The sequence below is a fragment of the Condylura cristata genome, unplaced genomic scaffold, assembly GCF_000260355.1.
Source record: "Condylura cristata isolate star-nosed mole 26May11 unplaced genomic scaffold, ConCri1.0 scaffold00015, whole genome shotgun sequence".
Taxonomy (NCBI): domain Eukaryota; kingdom Metazoa; phylum Chordata; class Mammalia; order Eulipotyphla; family Talpidae; genus Condylura; species Condylura cristata.
Window position 1 is genome coordinate 25,709,736 of NW_004567116.1, and position 17,472 is coordinate 25,727,207.

At 43.4% G+C, this 17,472-nt stretch overlaps 1 protein-coding gene across 2 annotated transcripts in view; it reads right to left on the reverse strand.

Moving 5' to 3' along the window:
• The window catches only part of NAV2 (neuron navigator 2), a 358,500-nt gene that overhangs the window by 211,197 nt on the left and 129,831 nt on the right, over positions 1–17,472 (reverse strand). For both annotated transcript variants that reach the window (XM_004682985.2, XM_012725369.1), the window contains exon 4: positions 291–363. In XM_004682985.2, the coding sequence (XP_004683042.1) occupies positions 291–363 (73 nt within the window). The remainder of the gene's footprint in view (positions 1–290; positions 364–17,472) is intronic.

Below are 17,472 nucleotides of genomic sequence, written 5' to 3' on the forward strand. Positions count from 1 at the left end.
TAATCAGGGGAATCAAATCAGTGTTGTTGGATCAAGCCCTTCTCAGAAAGGAGTCTCAGTGGCTTATAGACATGGCTGGCAGGGTTTCATCTGCATCCTGGAAGTGATTCCGCTGTCAAGAAGTTGGCCCTCTTCAGTTCAGACAAGCAATAGGCCATCTCACAACCAGAAGGACGACACCGGAAGTGCCCACCAGCACGCCCCTCCTCTCCATCTTAACTGTGTCACAGGTAACAGGTGAGCATTTCTGCTGATGAAAAAGCAGCTCCATGAGGAGCGCTCTGACTCACCTTCGGCAGACAGCCCCTGGATGTTTATCCCCTTAGCTGCCAGGAAATTCAAGCAGGCGTCTATGTTTTCAATCTAGGGAGAGAGAAAAAAAAAAATTTACTCAGTAAATGTTCCGCCATCTCTTCTTAGAAACAAAGGACCGTGTCAGGGAAGGTTCACTGTGCATTCGCTAAGGTTCTCAATGAGGAAAAACAAGGACATGGACCTGCCGGATGAATAAGTGGCCGTAGGTCAGGCCTTTCTTTTGTCTGTACTTGCACAGGAAAAGGTTACCTAATACCCCAACCACACAGTACCAAAAGTCAAGGTCTTGGATTGCTCATGGCTGCCAAAAATAACCAGGGTAGAATCGTTTGTTAATCGCTGGCCCAGTGCAATCCTGAAAATTTGAGCAGCTGCCAGAAAAATGGAAGCGGGGACAAGGTTGGTAGACCCACCCACCTCCCAGCAGCTGGGAGGAATTCCCAGCCACCAAAGAGGCAGGCCGTCCAATGCAAAACAGTGAATGGAAGTGCGACAGGAATCTGGGCAGTGTTTACTCACAAAATTCTCAGGATAGCGGGCACTGCAGATGACCAGGGAGGACTGTGACCCTGTCAAGACACTGCCCTTTGTGTCCTCGGTGACAAGAAAGCCCCACCAGCTATAGCCTGGGAGGTCTCTAGGTTTGCCAGGGCTGATGTCACAGCCAGGGGGCGGATGATGTCCAGCCCTCAAGGAAAACCAACTCAGTCATTCCCAAGAGTCTGATTTGACTTCACTTCTCAGACTACTTATTTATTATTTATTTTTTTTGTCTACGGGAACATGTTTGTGCTTGATGAATGTCAATGGTGGCCATACGTAAAAGAAATTACTTTTCAATTGGTACAGGAATCTGGAATTTCACATAACTTGTGTTTTACAAAGAAGATTCCCCCCCACCCAGCCCCAACTCATCTCCATCACCCCTCTTCGCCACGTGACTTCTCAGGCTCCATCAACATCACTATGAAGTCGAACCAGTCTTGAACCAGCATTTATCATGAGTCAGAACAGGTACCTGTGTTCTTTCTCTCTTTCCTTGCCCAAGCAAAATCCTAATGCCTCCTTCATAGCCAGCAAGAGAGCAACTATCTGCACTTTAAGGGCTCTAACTTGAGGAGAGTCTGGCTCCATCCAAGACAGTCTTCCCGAAGTTCATGTCTACCCCACTCCCTGAAATCTGACATTTCCTTTCAACTTCCCAACTTCACATGTTCCAAATGCTTCAAATTAAGCCATGGGACCTGAATAAATCTGTGTTCATGTTAGAAGAATCCACTCAACCTTGAGCTTGAGGGATTACTCTGTTGCCACAGGAAGTTCTTGCTGTTTGCGGTAGGAACAGGATGAGAGACACAGCAGCCGTGGAGCAGGTTTGCAAGACTCTGCTGTTCAAGCAGAAGTTCTCGTGCCATTTACTGAATTCATACAGCATAGTAAAAGCCAATTATGTGACAATGGTATGAGGAATAGGGTTCAGAGGGTGGGATAGGAATGGGGGACAAAGTTTACAGGGGAAAGGGAAGAGGACATTGTGACTACATGTATGATGTTATCACTGAGAGAGTTATCCCAAGACTGCTCTGGGGATGGCCACGAAATCAGGTCAATAGCAACCGAGGCGTCCCTGGGCCTATCTCACGATATGGGCTATATGCCGTAGGTAGTCAAGGAATGTTCTGTTGTGATTTGCTGATAGCAAATAGGTCACAGTTGTCCATGAGTGGCCAGCTCATAGGTCCCCACCTTACTCCATCCCATCCTTGCAATTTCTCTAGCATAAGCTCCCATCTCTTTCTGAGCTGTAGGCTCGCCTTTAAGGGTGCTTATTGGGGAAACACTCTCTCATTTCTAGGGAAAGGGGAGAATGCAATTTCCTGCAAATAAAATAAAGCTAATGCTCTGCATTATGCCCATCACCATCACAGAAAGTCACTTCTTATCAAGTGGGAGTAAAAATGAGATTTATTTTGAGACTCTGCTTCTTTCCCGCTCCAGGATGATGGACCGTGACAACCAGGTGCTATCACCTTGGAAGGAAAAGAGGGATGGGAAAGGAAGAAGGAAAATGTCTAGGAGAATCTGCTTTCATTGGTAGGAATAATAACAACAATAAAATCTATCTCCAAATTCCAAAGTCCTTTTTCAGTAAGATGTTAAATCCATCCTCATTTCTTCCCTTGTACACAACAGCAATATACCAGTACTACTCAAAAGGACTTGTTACCTCCACAAAGAGCACTAGTATGCAAATCATAAAAATCTTCTGCCACCTTTTGTCTCTTTCTATAATCCTATCCCACTTCTTCAAAATAAAATTGTGTGCTTGGCTGATATGCAAGGCTTTGGTAATTATGTTCCCATGGAAAAGAGAAAAAATAAAAACCAACCATCCTTAAATTTGCTAATGCAAAATCAAAAATGGTACTTTTGATATCTATCCTGGGAAAGGTCATAAGGGTCAGCTGACATGAATAAGTTATTTCTGAGATAGTGAAGCAGGGAAATACTAAATGTGTAAAACAATGCCCAACCAACAAATTCAAGAAAAGCACTGCTTTACTACAATACTGTAATTCTATAGAATTTTCCTTCCAAGGAACATATAGTACATTTACTTGTCACATGCATGGAGCAATCAATGTACACAGCCTCACGTAAAGTGCCTGACGATTTCTTCTTGGAAGGCTAGTCAGGCTTGGTGTATTTCAATTGCCATTCACTGGGCTTTCTTTCCATGTTAAATTCTATTAAAGAGATGAGTAACTAGAATTAGTTTCCTAGAATAATTCTTCCTCCTGTTACTGATTGTTTAAAGCCATATCATCCTTGCAATGGATTTCAAAATTTAGCTCAGCAGTTCCCCACTGAACAAAGAGTGGCAGAAAGGGAGGAAAGATGTTTGCCTCTCAGGGGACATTGTGGGAAATATCTTCGAACACTGGGTTGGAAGGAGTGGGAAGAAGGGCTCCCGAGAGTGGGTAGAAGTCGAGAATGCTGCAATGTGCAGGGCACATGCCATGACATAGTATCCAATTCCAAATGTCAACAGTGTAGAGGTTAAGAAATCTGAATTATGAGCCTTTTACTCATCCATTCAATCGACACATCCTGTGGTGTCTGCTATGTGCCAGGCACTAATGCCTGGGTCTGGAGTCCTTCTCCCTGTCCAGCTGCCCACATCCACACAGCCCTTCTCACTAGAGACCACAGAGCCATCCATTTTGGAGAAACAGATCATTTAAACGAGGAAAGCATCAGAATCTTTTTCCATTAGGTGAAGAGAGAAAGCCTCAGGGCACCACGAGTGGTTTTTCCTAAAGAGGAGATGAAACAGAGCAATCTCTGGATTGCACTCCCAGAAAATGCTAAAACTAAGAACTTGGGTCATTATTTAAAAGATGATTCATAAGCATCTTGAAATTTTCCCCTCTACTATGAATTCTCTGCTCGTAGAAAGAGTTCAAAAAACATTCCTCAAGTCTCAAATCCACTCTTTAATAATGTTCCATTTTGGTTAAAAATCACTCCTGACAAGGAGGCCGAGACCCAAGCTCTTTTCATCTGCACCCCAGGAACAGAGCGGAGCTGGAAAGCAGAAGAGGGTCAGATGTGGATTCCAACCTCCCGGCTTCACTTGGAATGAGATCAGAAGGGGAGAATGTTTCTTTGATCCAGGCTTTCTTGTGATTAAAATTCACCTTAAGGTTTCCTTCTAAATACTGTACAGGTAAACAATTCATCTTCATGCACCATTAAAACTGCCAGCACTCACCCCCTCCCACAAGGGGGTGGCTGGATGGCTGGATGGCAAGACCCTGGGCACTTGTCACTGCACAATGTCACCCTTGTCCCAACTTTGAAGACAGGCTCATGGCTTGTGTGTGATCCGGCACATAGTGGGAGATAGGAGATGAGGATAATGCTTGAAGCTGGGAGGCAGAGTGAAGGAAAAAGACTCAACCAGCAAAGTATGTAAACACAACCAAAGTTGTTCATTAACACATAGGGCCAACATAAACTACTTTCCAAAATTAGCTGAAAAGTATCTGTGCGAAGTCTGACATTCCAGCGCTGCTGATGGGGGCAGGGAGCTACGCTGTGGGTGAGAAAGCTTTTGTAGTTGTTGCCATAGAAATGGGTCTTAGAGCCTGGGAGTTCGCAGGAGTTGGCAGCAACAGAGGGGACAGAGGTATGGCGTGCAGAAGAGGACCCACAATGTGGCTTGGAGACTGCGAGTAGGAAGGTGCTGGATGATGGAGAAGCAGAGGAAGAGGACAGACCAAGATCAAGGTGCACTTCCCCAGACTTCCTTTTGTTGGAGGCCACATGTGGCTTCTGCCCTATGATGTCCACAAATATGCCAGAAAGACTACAATGGAACCTTCCTCCCAGTCATAGCAGGGATCTCCATCCCAAAGCTGTTTCTCAGCAGTGACTTGCAGGGCTAATTCCACAGGCTGTACATTGGAGCCTTTGCCTCTCTATCCAGATATCTCCCTCCACTCAGGACAGTCAGAGATGGAGGAGCAAGGTCAAAACACATGCCAACAACTGGAAAGAGAAGGAGGGAGGGGGGGAGGGAGAGAGGAGGCAAATGGAAAACTTTATATTTCAATCATGATTAAGGCTGGACTGGGTCTCACGATAACGTAAAATATGCAACCTCAGAAGCCCTGTTGTCTATCTCCTTGGTAGCTTGGAGACTGATCAAATACCATCTGTTGTGGCAGTTGTCATGGGAGCATTTTTCTCTGAATACCAGCGTAGCAGAGTGCAAAGTGCATGAAAATGATTAATGCAAACGAAGACCATCCCTACAGGCTGCCAAACCCAAGAGGAAGAGGGGGCTTGGGGCATAGTGAATAAATGGAGTGCTACTTCTTATGCAGTTAAGAACTTCTCACCATGCAACAGGTTGGTATTGGAGGTTGGTATTGGGGGTTCTGGGGTGCCCCTCTCCTAGTCCTGTAACAACCAGACCCCTGGAGCTCTCCATCTTGACAGGAGAAAAGGCAAACTGTTGCAACATTAATTTCAGGCTTGGTCAGAGTCAGTTTTCTTAAGTCATAACATGCCAAGAGCTTAGGCAATGGGATGCCCAGGTCAAGGCAAAGCTGAGTGAGAACCTGCAAGCGCTAGAGGCTTTAAAATTAGTGTAGCTGCTTCATGACAGTCAAACATCCAGCTTACGCAACTTCTTTTCAGAAGTACATGTGATCCTCATATCTGATATTGCTACTTGCCATCAGGAATAATCATCATTCATCTGTTTATTCATCCATTCCTTCACCCACACTGCTGGGTGGCTGGCAATATGCTGGTACAGCAATGAATAATAATCCCTGGCTTCACAGGCCCCACAGACTAAGGCAGGGAAATGACATTAAATAAACGATGCTCACACAGATACTTGACCACATCTGTCATGTACCAGAAGCCCTGACCACTCCCAGGAGTTCAGAGAAGAATTTCTTAGGGAAAAATAGCATGTACGTCCATAGAGACAGGGCTTTTTTGCCTGTTTTGGTCACTGATATAGCCTCAGATTTGCTGAATGATGGGAAATTTGAGCTGAGACCTAAGGAGCTAGCTGGGCACCCTGAGTGGGGAGAAGGGAACTCAAAGCTTAAACACTTCCTTGCAGGATGCAACACACACATGCACACACACACACACACACACACGGCAATCTGGGACTAAGACAGCCATTATGGCTAGAGGCCCGTGGGTAAGGCAGAAAAGCAGTGAGAGAGACTGCAGGAAGAAAGGGCTGGCCACAGGGGCCACATTGGCCACATTCACCAGCCAACATGGGGAAGAAAAGGGCCCTTCCTGTTCTTAAGGAAGCCTTGACACACCTGCACCCCCAATAACAATGACAGCAGCCATGCCAAGCCCCTCCAGCCTGAAAGCTCTGTTTTGAGTCCCATGGCTAAAGCAGTGTCTTGGGTAGGGATCCAGAGCCAGGGGCTGGCCACAGAGATGGGGAGGGGAGTGACAGGAAGGGAATGTTAGCATCTGAGGCTACACGTGTTAGGAATGTCTGTTTCCTCACAGGCCTCATGCCCTTCTGACATTCCTTCCTCTCCCCTTTTCAAAAATAAAAATAGAAGAGAGAGAAACAAATCCAACCATGAAACCAAAGAATGAAACACTTTGGGGAAATGCTCTCCTAAATGCCTGTTCAGTCAGCATTGTCTCTTTCTTCTGTATTCCTAGCGGTCATTATGGGATGCATGATTTGCCTAGTTTCTTGGGTTTTGTCTACCTGTTGTCAGGAGTGGATGCATCACTGATCATGTGGGTCACAGTGTGGTCCTGGAGATACAAGGCCTCACAACAGGACTGTTGGGGCAGGAAACTGGAGCTTGAGGGAAACAGATGATGGAGCTTCACATTCTGTGGGAAAATAATCAGGAGTTTCTCTCCTTCTAAGTCCCCCAGACTGCCCCATAAGACCATCTCTGTCCAGTTGCACAAGGCATGCAAGTTTTCAGTGAGTCAGCTCTAACTCTTCTGGAGACTGTAAAGCAGAAAGCTTAAGAATGTGGGAATCAGGGTGGATGGGGCCTGAGTCCCTTTGTCCATCTGTTTCTTTTGCTGCTTGTTTCTTGTAATGCCTTACCCGGCAATCTCCTTTCATTTGGCAATGTAATCTGCCTTATCTTTTATAGTATTTATCACTTTAGCTTTCCAAGATGTTGTCAAGAATTCCTTTAAGAAAAAAAAAACTTTTTAGGAGTCTCTCTGCTGTTGTAGCAAATGGCTAATCTAAATCCATATGGATAGAAAAATCCTCTCTGGAAAAGAGAAAAATTTAAAACAAGTATCTCAAATTCTTCCAATGGCTATCTTTTTCCGCTTGTTTCCTACAACCTAAAATATTTCTTTTCCCTATTCTATCAGGCATTGCCATTTTCCCCTGGAAACAAGAAGAAGCCCAGGTGGGGAGCTGCAGCTAACATTCTAGAACATTCTAGAAGTGACATCTTATCCTGGAGGTGTGAGTAATAAACACAGGTGAGCTCTTCAAAGAATCCCCAGTTGGAGGTGGCAGCTCACCACACGGGAAACGACATTGGGATCAGGATGTCAGAGAGTCCAAAAGCTGCCCCACGCACATTCATTCAGTACCCACCCAAATATCAATTCTCCTACGACAAGGTGACAGCCCCAGCTTCCTGGCACTTCAAAAAGGGACTGTTCCAAGTCAGAGCTTCCAGGTTAGGGGAAAGACACAAATGCTAAAGGGAACTAAGAAGTGATTTTCAGAGGACGTAGCATGGGTTTTGGGTTCAGACAAATCTGGATGAAGTTCTGATTCTGCCACTGACTGAATTAAGATCTCCAGCAGTTGTATCAAGTGGCCTGATCCTGTAATACTGCCACAAGGGTGGTGGCTGTCATATGGGTAGGGCTCAGTTCCCAGTGACTGTACTACAGCTTCTGTTGGTATGTTGTCATTTTTGACATAAATGTCCCTGGTCAATTGTTTTAAGATGATGATAGAGCTGAAGTTCTATCAAAATAGAGAATTAGACCCAGGTTATCTGGACTGCCTTCCACTTCCTCCTCCAAGACTTTTCCTCTCCAGCCCAGCTGTTCTGGGAGCCTGACTCTCTATCACCTGATGATGTTTTTTCTGCTTCTCAAAAACCCCTCTCCTGAAAACATGCTGATAAGTTTGTTCACACCAAAGCAAAAGGGACTGCTGTTGGCTTTCCTCATGCTACGTCTCCCAGAGGGGTTCCATCACAGTTATTAGGCAACAGTGTCTGTTGAGAAAATATAGACCTAGAAACACATGCATAATCCTGCTTCCTTTACAAATTACTGAAAGCCTATGAAAATGGGCTGCTTCTAGCCTTCGGTTCATCATCTCAAACACAGGCACATTGATGACTTTCTCATAGGGTTACTGAGGAACACAGACAGGGTATCAACCATCAAGCGAGGATGACACCTTTCAAACAAGGGTCTGGCCCTCTCCAGAGAGCTCCACACAATAGCATGTGGCAGAATATGTAATATTCTGACACCCAAACACTAAAGATCAGTTTGAAGTTGTGGGAGATTGTTTGACCTGCTAAATTATACACATTAGTACAGCTTCTCTGAATGGGTTCCTGGCAGACAGAATTTATTTTGACCATATCAGAATAAGTACTTTGTCCAAAAAGCTTTCTGGTCAAAGTCTCCTTAACTAAGTTACATGGAAACCTTATGACCTTAGCCAAATTGTTTTAAGAGTGAAATTTTTCTTGTAGAGAACTCTGGCTTTACCTACTGAGAAGGATACAAGCTCAGACTCTTATTAAGAAAGTCCTGACTTCTGGCCCTCAAGCACATTGCTACCTAGTGACCAGCAGGGAAGAACAGTACTTGTTGGACAATGTCACCAGGGATCTAGCTGGAACCTGGTGTCCTCATTTGTTGAAGAAGAATGACAGAGAACTTGGTCTTGGTGGTCTCTACTTTACAAGAAAGGAACACAGGCGGCAAGACAGTGTGGTCCTTCCCTCAGGGAACAGACAACATCTTGAATAGAGCAGAATTTAAGTAAATATTATCCCACCACACATAGTTCAGAAACTTAATAAGGACTAACTTACATCTATCAACTCAAGAGCTTGACTCAAGAGCTTTACATGCCATCCACTTAGAAACTGTGAATTAGGGGGTCTCCCTGGTGGTCTAGGTGTTAAGTATCAGCACTATCACCACTGCTTCATAAGTTCCATCTCCAGCCAGGGAGCTAACCCACATGGTGCAGCAGTGGCTCCCCTCAGCAGTGTGTTTCAGTCAATCTGCCTGTTTTGCTCTCCACTCTGTTTCTGGAAACCGTCTCATTCCCTGCACTTCTGGCCTACCCCTCAATTCTTGTATGCCTAAATAAATAAATAAATGTTTTTTAAAAAGAGAAATGATGAGGTTTTAAAAAAATTAAGAATACTATAATAAAAATAATTCTCACCTACATACTGCCATAGTCAGAATGTCAGAACATGGTCAAAGTGCACTGAGAGAGGACAACAAATGGAACCAGGAAAGTCTCTATTACAGGATATCCTCCAACTGTCCAGGGCTATGAGAAATCTGATGCACTGTGAAGAAATAGTGACAATTTTTAACTGGTCATATAATACCAGTCTCTGTTACTATTTCCATCATTGTCAAGTATACAGCTAATCCAGATTAAGTAGCCATTTTTACAGTTAAGAAATGATTAAATATTGACCAGTTCATATGGTTCTACACACTATTAATGTATTAGAAACACGGGTCCCTCCAAAAACAAAGAGGAGACTGCTGGGTGACCATAGAAATAGAGCACTTTATAGTCATGTATTTAGAATGCATAGTAAATTCTGAAACTCCAAATCAAATGTCTACAAGCTCACTCTCTACATAGACTCACAAGACTGAAGCAATAGAGAAGAAATGATGAAGTCAGAAAAAATAGCCAATCCACAGGCTGATATTAAAAGACCATTTGCTTCTTTTGCAGCATCCACCGAGAGAAGTGAAGGAGGTGGAGGAAAATTTTAATCCTACATTCATTCCCTTCAAAATCTCCTGTCAAAAGTAGGCACAAGTTATACTTCATAACAGTGAAGGGAGGCCTAGACCACACACTCCTCTCTCACCTTCCTGTTGCCTCAGGCGACAGTATGAAAAAGATGAGATCTGGTCTGGTTCTGCCACCCTAATCTACCTCTTCATGGTGGTTACCACGTTCACACCATATGGAGCCCTCTCCCCTGTCAGACAGCTCCCTAGGAAAAGCCAGTTCATGTCAAAATGTTGTCAGCTGCATCAAGACTGAAGCTATCACTAAAAAGGAGCTGTAATGAAGGAGAGGGAATTGAAGGATTTCACAGGACCAGTGGTGAAAATTTAGGAAACTGAATTTCTTGGACTTCTTGGCTACATTTGAGCAGGTACGTTATCTCCCTGAGTTTCAGTTTTTCCTTTCAATACAGTGGGGATAATTATCCTTTTCTCAAAAGTCATATAGAGGTTTCCCAATAAACAAATATTTGAATCCTCAGAAAACACCGAGCACTGGGTTATAGTCTTTCCTGACATCATTCTATCAGGTAAATTTCATCACTAGATAAAGGAGACATTACCATCAATTTTCAGTTGGGGAAATGGAGGCAGAGAGTAAGTAAGTGCCTTCCTAAAATCAGTTACTAGATGGCAGAGCTGGAATTTGAACACTTTGTAGGTGTTCTGTGAGCTGTGACACCTGCACACATGACCTATCAACAACCAAAGGGCAAGGGCGTACCATGTTTTGTTATTTTCCTGGCCTTCAGCAGTATAACAAAGCAAGTCACCAGTCCATCACACAAAGCCCAATCTTTCTATTAAAGGGACAAAGGATACTTCACAGAGGAAGGAGGGACTTCAACACCCTTTGGGGCATGTTTTGTGGAAAATCTGTTTTCTTATTTCATTTTATTGTGGAAAATCTGTTTTCTTATTTCATTTTATTATTTTTAGAGTGAGAATTATTCAAACCAATACAAGAGGTCTTCATAGGCATGATTTTTGAAGTCAAAATGATCCCCCCAACGGGGGATGCCCCCAGCATGCCAGTGCTTAGCATTCCTGAGGAAGTACTTCCATGCTGTTTATAAGAATACAGTAGTTTAGGGATTAAACATCTTAAAAGGTGTGTAACTCAAAAGTGAGTAATTGGGCTGGATACTGGACAGTCAGGAATGCTGGTGTGACTAATGCAGCCCACATGTGCTTACATGAGGCCATGGCTACCTAGCTTTACAATGTTTGCCTGAGCAGTCTTCTTTAAAAAGCTGGAAGATTATTTTTTATGAAGTATATCGATTTCCATCCACTGTTGTGTTCAGTTAGTTTCAAAAGACCTTCTAGAACCTGAACTGAGCTTGTGGGGCACCATCCCCTGCTCTTTGCTTAAGTGACACACCAGCATTCATCTACTGACCACTTTCCAACATCCAGAAGTCACAGACCAGCCATATCTTCACAAAGTGCAAACAAGAATTCCTTGCTAAGTGGCATTTCATGGAAAAGAAAAAAATCAAACAAAATACCAAGCACTCATACAAAAAACACCCCTTTGATGCCAGGCTGCAACTTAAAAACACCATGAAGACATGTGCAGGGAGATGGATCCAAGCACAAGGTCCAGATGGCTTTTATATAAACCACAATCCACATGGTTATAAATCCCCATTCAATTTCTCTTTCTGTTCAAGAAGACCCACAGCTACTATCCCTGCACCCCAGCCTCACACTGCTAAGCTCTTCAGCCTCACGGGGCACCATGTGGTCATTCCTAACCCTCAGTTCCAAAGTAGGTGTGATGGGAATTTCTTCAGCAAATATTCACTGATTACCCATCAGGTGCCAAGCTGTGGGGGCAGATGCAAAAATGCGACCGCACCCTCAGAGAAGTTACTGTTTAGTGGGATAAAGGCAGTTAAGTACAATGTGCTAGAGGATTAGCACCTCAGTTTTGAGTGGAGGAAAGCAAGGATCACAGGGGTTAAGTGAACTGTGAGGGGGAGAGACGACACTTGCAAACTCCAAGACCCTAGCCACTGCACAATTAAGATCTCATCAACTAGACTTTACTACAATACTCAGAGGATGTTGAAGGTGTGCTAATCTTTCCAAAACAGCAAACTGATTGACTCATCTTAAGACTTACTGTGGTGATCATTTCATAATACATACAAATGACTCCTATTGTTATACCTAAAACTAATAGATCAATTATATCCCAGTAAGTGTTCCTTAAAAAATTGAATTTTAATAAACCAGTTAGAGATGTTAACTTAAAAAATTTTAATTCTGTAAACTCATATATATTTATATAGATATATAAATGTAGGTTTGCACAGCTATAGTCCAGAAGAGTCTTTTTACTTGGCTCTAACACAAGGTTGGCAGAGAAAGGTCCCCAGACCAGTAACAACAGCATCACTCAAAGGCTTGTTAAAAATGCAAATTCTCCCTCTCCTCCCCAGACGTACAAAGCCAGAAACTTGGGGGGATGGGGTGGGGAGGGGCCAAGAAGTCTGTTTTAACAAGCCCCCAGGTGATTCTCACACAACACTAAATCAGGGGCAGTGCTGCAGTAGGAGGCTTTGCCAAGTCAAACACTGCTCCCCTTATTAATGAAAATGATCTGTTATCTTGGTGTCATTTCCATACCCCTTTATAATTAAGTTAAAACATAACATTGTAAGAGACTGGTTTGAGAGAATATCTTGGCTTAGGATGACTCAAGTTCCTTTATAACACGAGAAAGTGCAGCATGTCGTTGACATATTAAAATTGGATGCATAACATTGCACCCACTCTCTAGAAGCTTCTGGATAGTTGGACTATTAATTGTTTAGCTTGTTCCTCTCAGAAACATTAGCTGGGCACTACCAAACCACCTAGCGCACGCCTCGTGCTCGGAATATATGGAAATTTCTATTTAACTAAAAGATGAAGAACATGCTGTATGTACTGCAAAGCTTTGGTGTTGTTAAATAGTATATAAAGTATGATAAATGATAAAATACAATAAATCTCACAAGATCTGATTAAAGTCATATTAATTACCAGACACAGTTTCGCTGGTACCTGTTTGTGAGTTTATATCAAATGGGCAAAGTATGCTCTGTATGCACTTCTAATTACTACATGAAATGTCATTTGTCACTCCCAAGACAGCTCAGTACCTGGGGTGGTCAACAATATTGAGGCTTTTGTGCTCCCACACTTTCTCACCAAGACCTGCTTTGAATGTACAGATGTGGGAAACTCCATTCTGTGGTATCTAACAATAGAGGCAATTTCCAATCAACTCAGAAACACCAGGGGCTTGAAGAAGCAAAATGAGCCTGAGCTATAAACTAAACAGCCTACTGTTATAAAGAAACAAAGATCCCAAATGGAGTCCTTCAAGAGAAGTCCCACCAAAACTTAATACCTAACTTAACTGAGGTTTCAGCCCCTCCCAAAAGTGGAATTTAAAACCAATCAATCTGGAAATTCCTGGCCTGCTCCAGTGAGGTTAACTGTATGATAAGAGCCCTGTGTCTCCCCTAAGAAGAGGAGGAGGTTTTTTTCTGAAATGATCTTTTTCTTCTGCTAACAACCTTGTCCCACACTCTTTCTATTTTGTACAATTTGAAACACCTTTTTTACTTAGTGGGGGGAGGGGGTACTGTCCAACCCATGAAATCTTTTAATAAAGCCAATTTGATCTCTAAATTTATTCAGATGGGTTTTATTTTTTGACACAGTTTAATACAGCAAGTTACTTTTAGTTTCCTCTTGCTGCTATAATTACTACAAACTTAGAGGCTTCAATGAACATAAATTTATTATCTTATAGCGCTGGAGATCAGAAGTCTAAAATCAGTCTCACTGGGCTAAAACCAATTGAGTTGGCAGGCTACATTCATTCAAGAGGTCCGAGGACAGAATCAATTTCCTTTTTTTCTTTTTTTTTTCCCTAGTTTCAAGAGGCTAGCTGCATTCCTTGGTCCATGGCCACTCCCTTTCATCTTCACAGCCAGCAGAATTGCATCTTCCAGTCTCTCTCCTCCCCTGAGTGTCTCTCACTCTTAGAGTGAGACTTGAGAATATTCACACAGGGCCAGATAATCCGGGATAATATACTCCTCTCAAAATTCCTAATTACATTTGCAAAATTCCTTTTGTCCTGTGAAATAAGATACCAATCAGATCAGAAGTGGACACCTTTTGGAGTCTACTGTTCAGTCCACCACACTGGATACTTACTTCTGTACCTTTTAATGGACAAGTCAACAACTATAAAGTAAATGACTTGTAAGAGGGGAAGGGAAGGACCATCTCATGCACATTCATTGTGAGTTAGGGCAATGTCTGGTGCTTTAGTACCCTCGCGCATTCATTCCTCACAACAATCCTGGGGGCCAATTTCCATCAGACCCACTCACAGATGAGAACTGGAGACTCTGTGATATGCTCATCACAGGTCTAGTGCTAGACACCCAGGGTCCATGCTTACCCTTCATCCCAAATAGAAATGTCCCTCTTCCCACAATGGAATGCCCCATCCTGAGGTTCTGCCCACACCTACATGAGGGGCTAGCATCACAAAGGTAATTTTTGTATCTCCCTCCTGTAAATCTTACCTTCTTCAATTTCCTTATATATGAAAGAGCATAATGGTTAAGAAGATAGACTTGAGAACCAGCCTTCCTAGGTCTGAACCCTAGCTTGCCAAATTTTAATTATGTGTTCACAGACCTGTTACTCAACCTCTTTCTGCCTCAGTTTCACCCATCAAATGGAAATAATAACTCTCTGCTTCCAGCATTTTTTGCGGATAACATCAGTTAATTCAGACAAAATGTGCATTCACAGAGTTAATGTAATAGCACACAGCTCATGGCAGAGATACATTTATGCTGTGTTTTGCTGTTACTATATAAAAACACTGACAGGGTCAGAGACAAAATCAATGTCCTACAATGACAGGCGAGAATGGGAGGTTCTTTATCATGACTCACAGTGGGCCAGAGGGTACATCAAATGGCATGAGGAACTCAGTTGTCCATTTTCAAAATGAAAATACATTTTTCATTCCTTAAGATATGAGATTAAAAAAAAGCTAAAATATGCAAAGTACTTGAAACAATGCCTACCATTAATTTTATGGCAGTTAATAACCTCTGGTAGTTGTGAGGAAGCCTCAATATGCTTACCGCAACCAACATGAAAGAACTTAAACTAAAAGTTAACTGAAAGTCCCAAGAATTATTAAAATTTCCTGTTTGGACCTTCTAGACAAATCACAAAGAAAAGAATTAAGAGAAGAAACACACTTGTAGAATAGGGCTCCATATCCATTTCTAAAATATAATAAATAACTTTTAAGTAATACCCAGTGTCAAATCCCTGCTTGACAATAAAACAAAGGTGATATTTTACAGTCCTCCAGCAGTGTGGACCCATTTCGGCCAGTTTCCCCTTTGATCTTCTGTCTGTTCATCTGTCCTTTTATCATTTACTAAACACGTAAATGATATTTACGATATCAAATGATATTTGCCAGTCATCTAAGGAACAGGTGCGTACCCTACTCAAGTGAAAGAAGGCCTCTCCTTCAAGTTGATAAGTCAACACACAATCACAAGAGAAAAGGGCAGGTCTACGGTGTCAGGGGAGGTCCCATGCATGCTCCCCGCACCCACATACATGCAGCTGCCTTCGACTAGCACCTGGGACCCAGGGGTAGAGATGAGTGGCCAGGTGAAGCGACATGACACAGAAGGCAGGTGGGCTAAAAACGGGCTCTTGCTCCTCCAACTGACTTGCACCCAAGGACTTGGGGTGACTTGGAGGAGTGACATCCAGAGACATGTGAAGGACACAGGGGTGAGAGACTTGTGGGAAGTCTGATGATGGCTGTTGTTATCTTATATTTTGTTTTTGTTCCTTTTGTCTCAGACTGGCCTGGCCACTTTCACCCCTTTCTTAACTGTTTCCAGCAGAACATACAATAGACTTATGGAAATTTGGTGGGGGTGGAGGGGTCAGTGGCCCCACTTCAAGACAAACCTGTTTGGCTGGGCATTTGCCCACAAGAGGATGGGATATTGGCGTGTTTTATTGGAAAACTGTTACTAGTAATAGTTTTCTCCTTGTTTATGCAGATTAACTTGATTAACAGCTATCACACTAGTAGTCTGCTTTGTCTTGATGTGCATGGATTCCCTTTAGAGCATGCAAGTTTGGGGGTCCCTAGTGTCCTCTTGGTCACATGCGAACAGGGATACCCAGGGACACAAAATATTATAGCCCCCTAATTATCTCAAATACTTGAAATAGCAATTGACCTGCATATTAAAGATCACATCACTCAGGTGGCCTTTCCAAGAGATTGGAAAGTATTAAGGAATGAGAGACCCCAGTCTTCATGGAGCACCCCAAATTCCAGCATGGCTGGCATATAGAATTTGATGGCCAGGTGGCAGGACATGATGGTAACTTGATCATGAAGGGCCTTCTACTGTGCACTCAAGAGTATGAAGAGGGGGCCCTCCCTGGTAATACAATGGGTTAAAGCACAGCACTATGAAGCTATCTGCAGTTACTGCAGCATGAGTTCAATCCCCAGCCAGGGAGGTGACCCACATGGCACAGCAGACCTCTCCAGACCCCTCCACCCACTGCTCCCATCAGCAGTGTACTTCAGTAGATCCGCCTGTTCTGCTCCCCACTCTGTCTCTGGTGAATCCTCCGCACCTCTGGCCTGTTCCCCAGTTCTTATATGCATAAATAAATCAATCTCTCTTTTTTTTTAAAAGGTGTATGAAAAGGGAAATAGGGAGCCCTTTTAGAAGAAAGTATGACCCAAGTGGCAGAGATGGATAAAGAGCACAAGCAGAGCCAGAAGATGTGCTGCCCTGAATAGGAAGTAGCGGCTCCTTCCTGATGAGCTTGGCTCTGGCTCTTTTCTCACTTTGCTTTAAAATCTAAGTGGCCAGTGGATTTTTCTTCATTCCTTCTTGGTTCTGTAACATGTGTGCCCTTGGGGCTATATAAAAATAGATGTGGGGGCCCAGAAAAGAGGCAACTCAGCTGCCTGAGGATCTTAGACACTCCCCAGGCATGTGGCAGGCTTCTGGCAGCTGTCGGGAGGGCTCAAGGTCACTGGGCCTGGAACCTGATCCCACCGCACGCAGTGCCTTCCTCAGGCCCAGGAAGCTCTGTGGAGAGCAGAGCTCAGGCTCCACACAGAAATATTCAATCTTTTCCCTTATCACAACCTGATCAACCCAGATGGTTCTGTGGTACACAGGAATGAGCAACAAAGATCAGGGACTGATGAGGTGAACACTATTTATTACCCCCCTGCTCTGTCACAGAGGTGACCGCAGGCTCTCAAGCTATATACACCTAGGTTGGAGCTCTGTCAGTGACTCCTCCTCAGAGAGAAATCTGGGACAAGTCACAGCAATAATAAACACTCAAAGCCTTAATTTCCATGTGTAAAATCGGCCATTTTGAAGAATAACTGTATTATTTAGGTGAAGTTCTTAATGCAGTCGGGTGCACTAGAAGCTCACAGTCAATGGAAATGTTCTCACTGAAACCTCTCTGTAGCCCTGT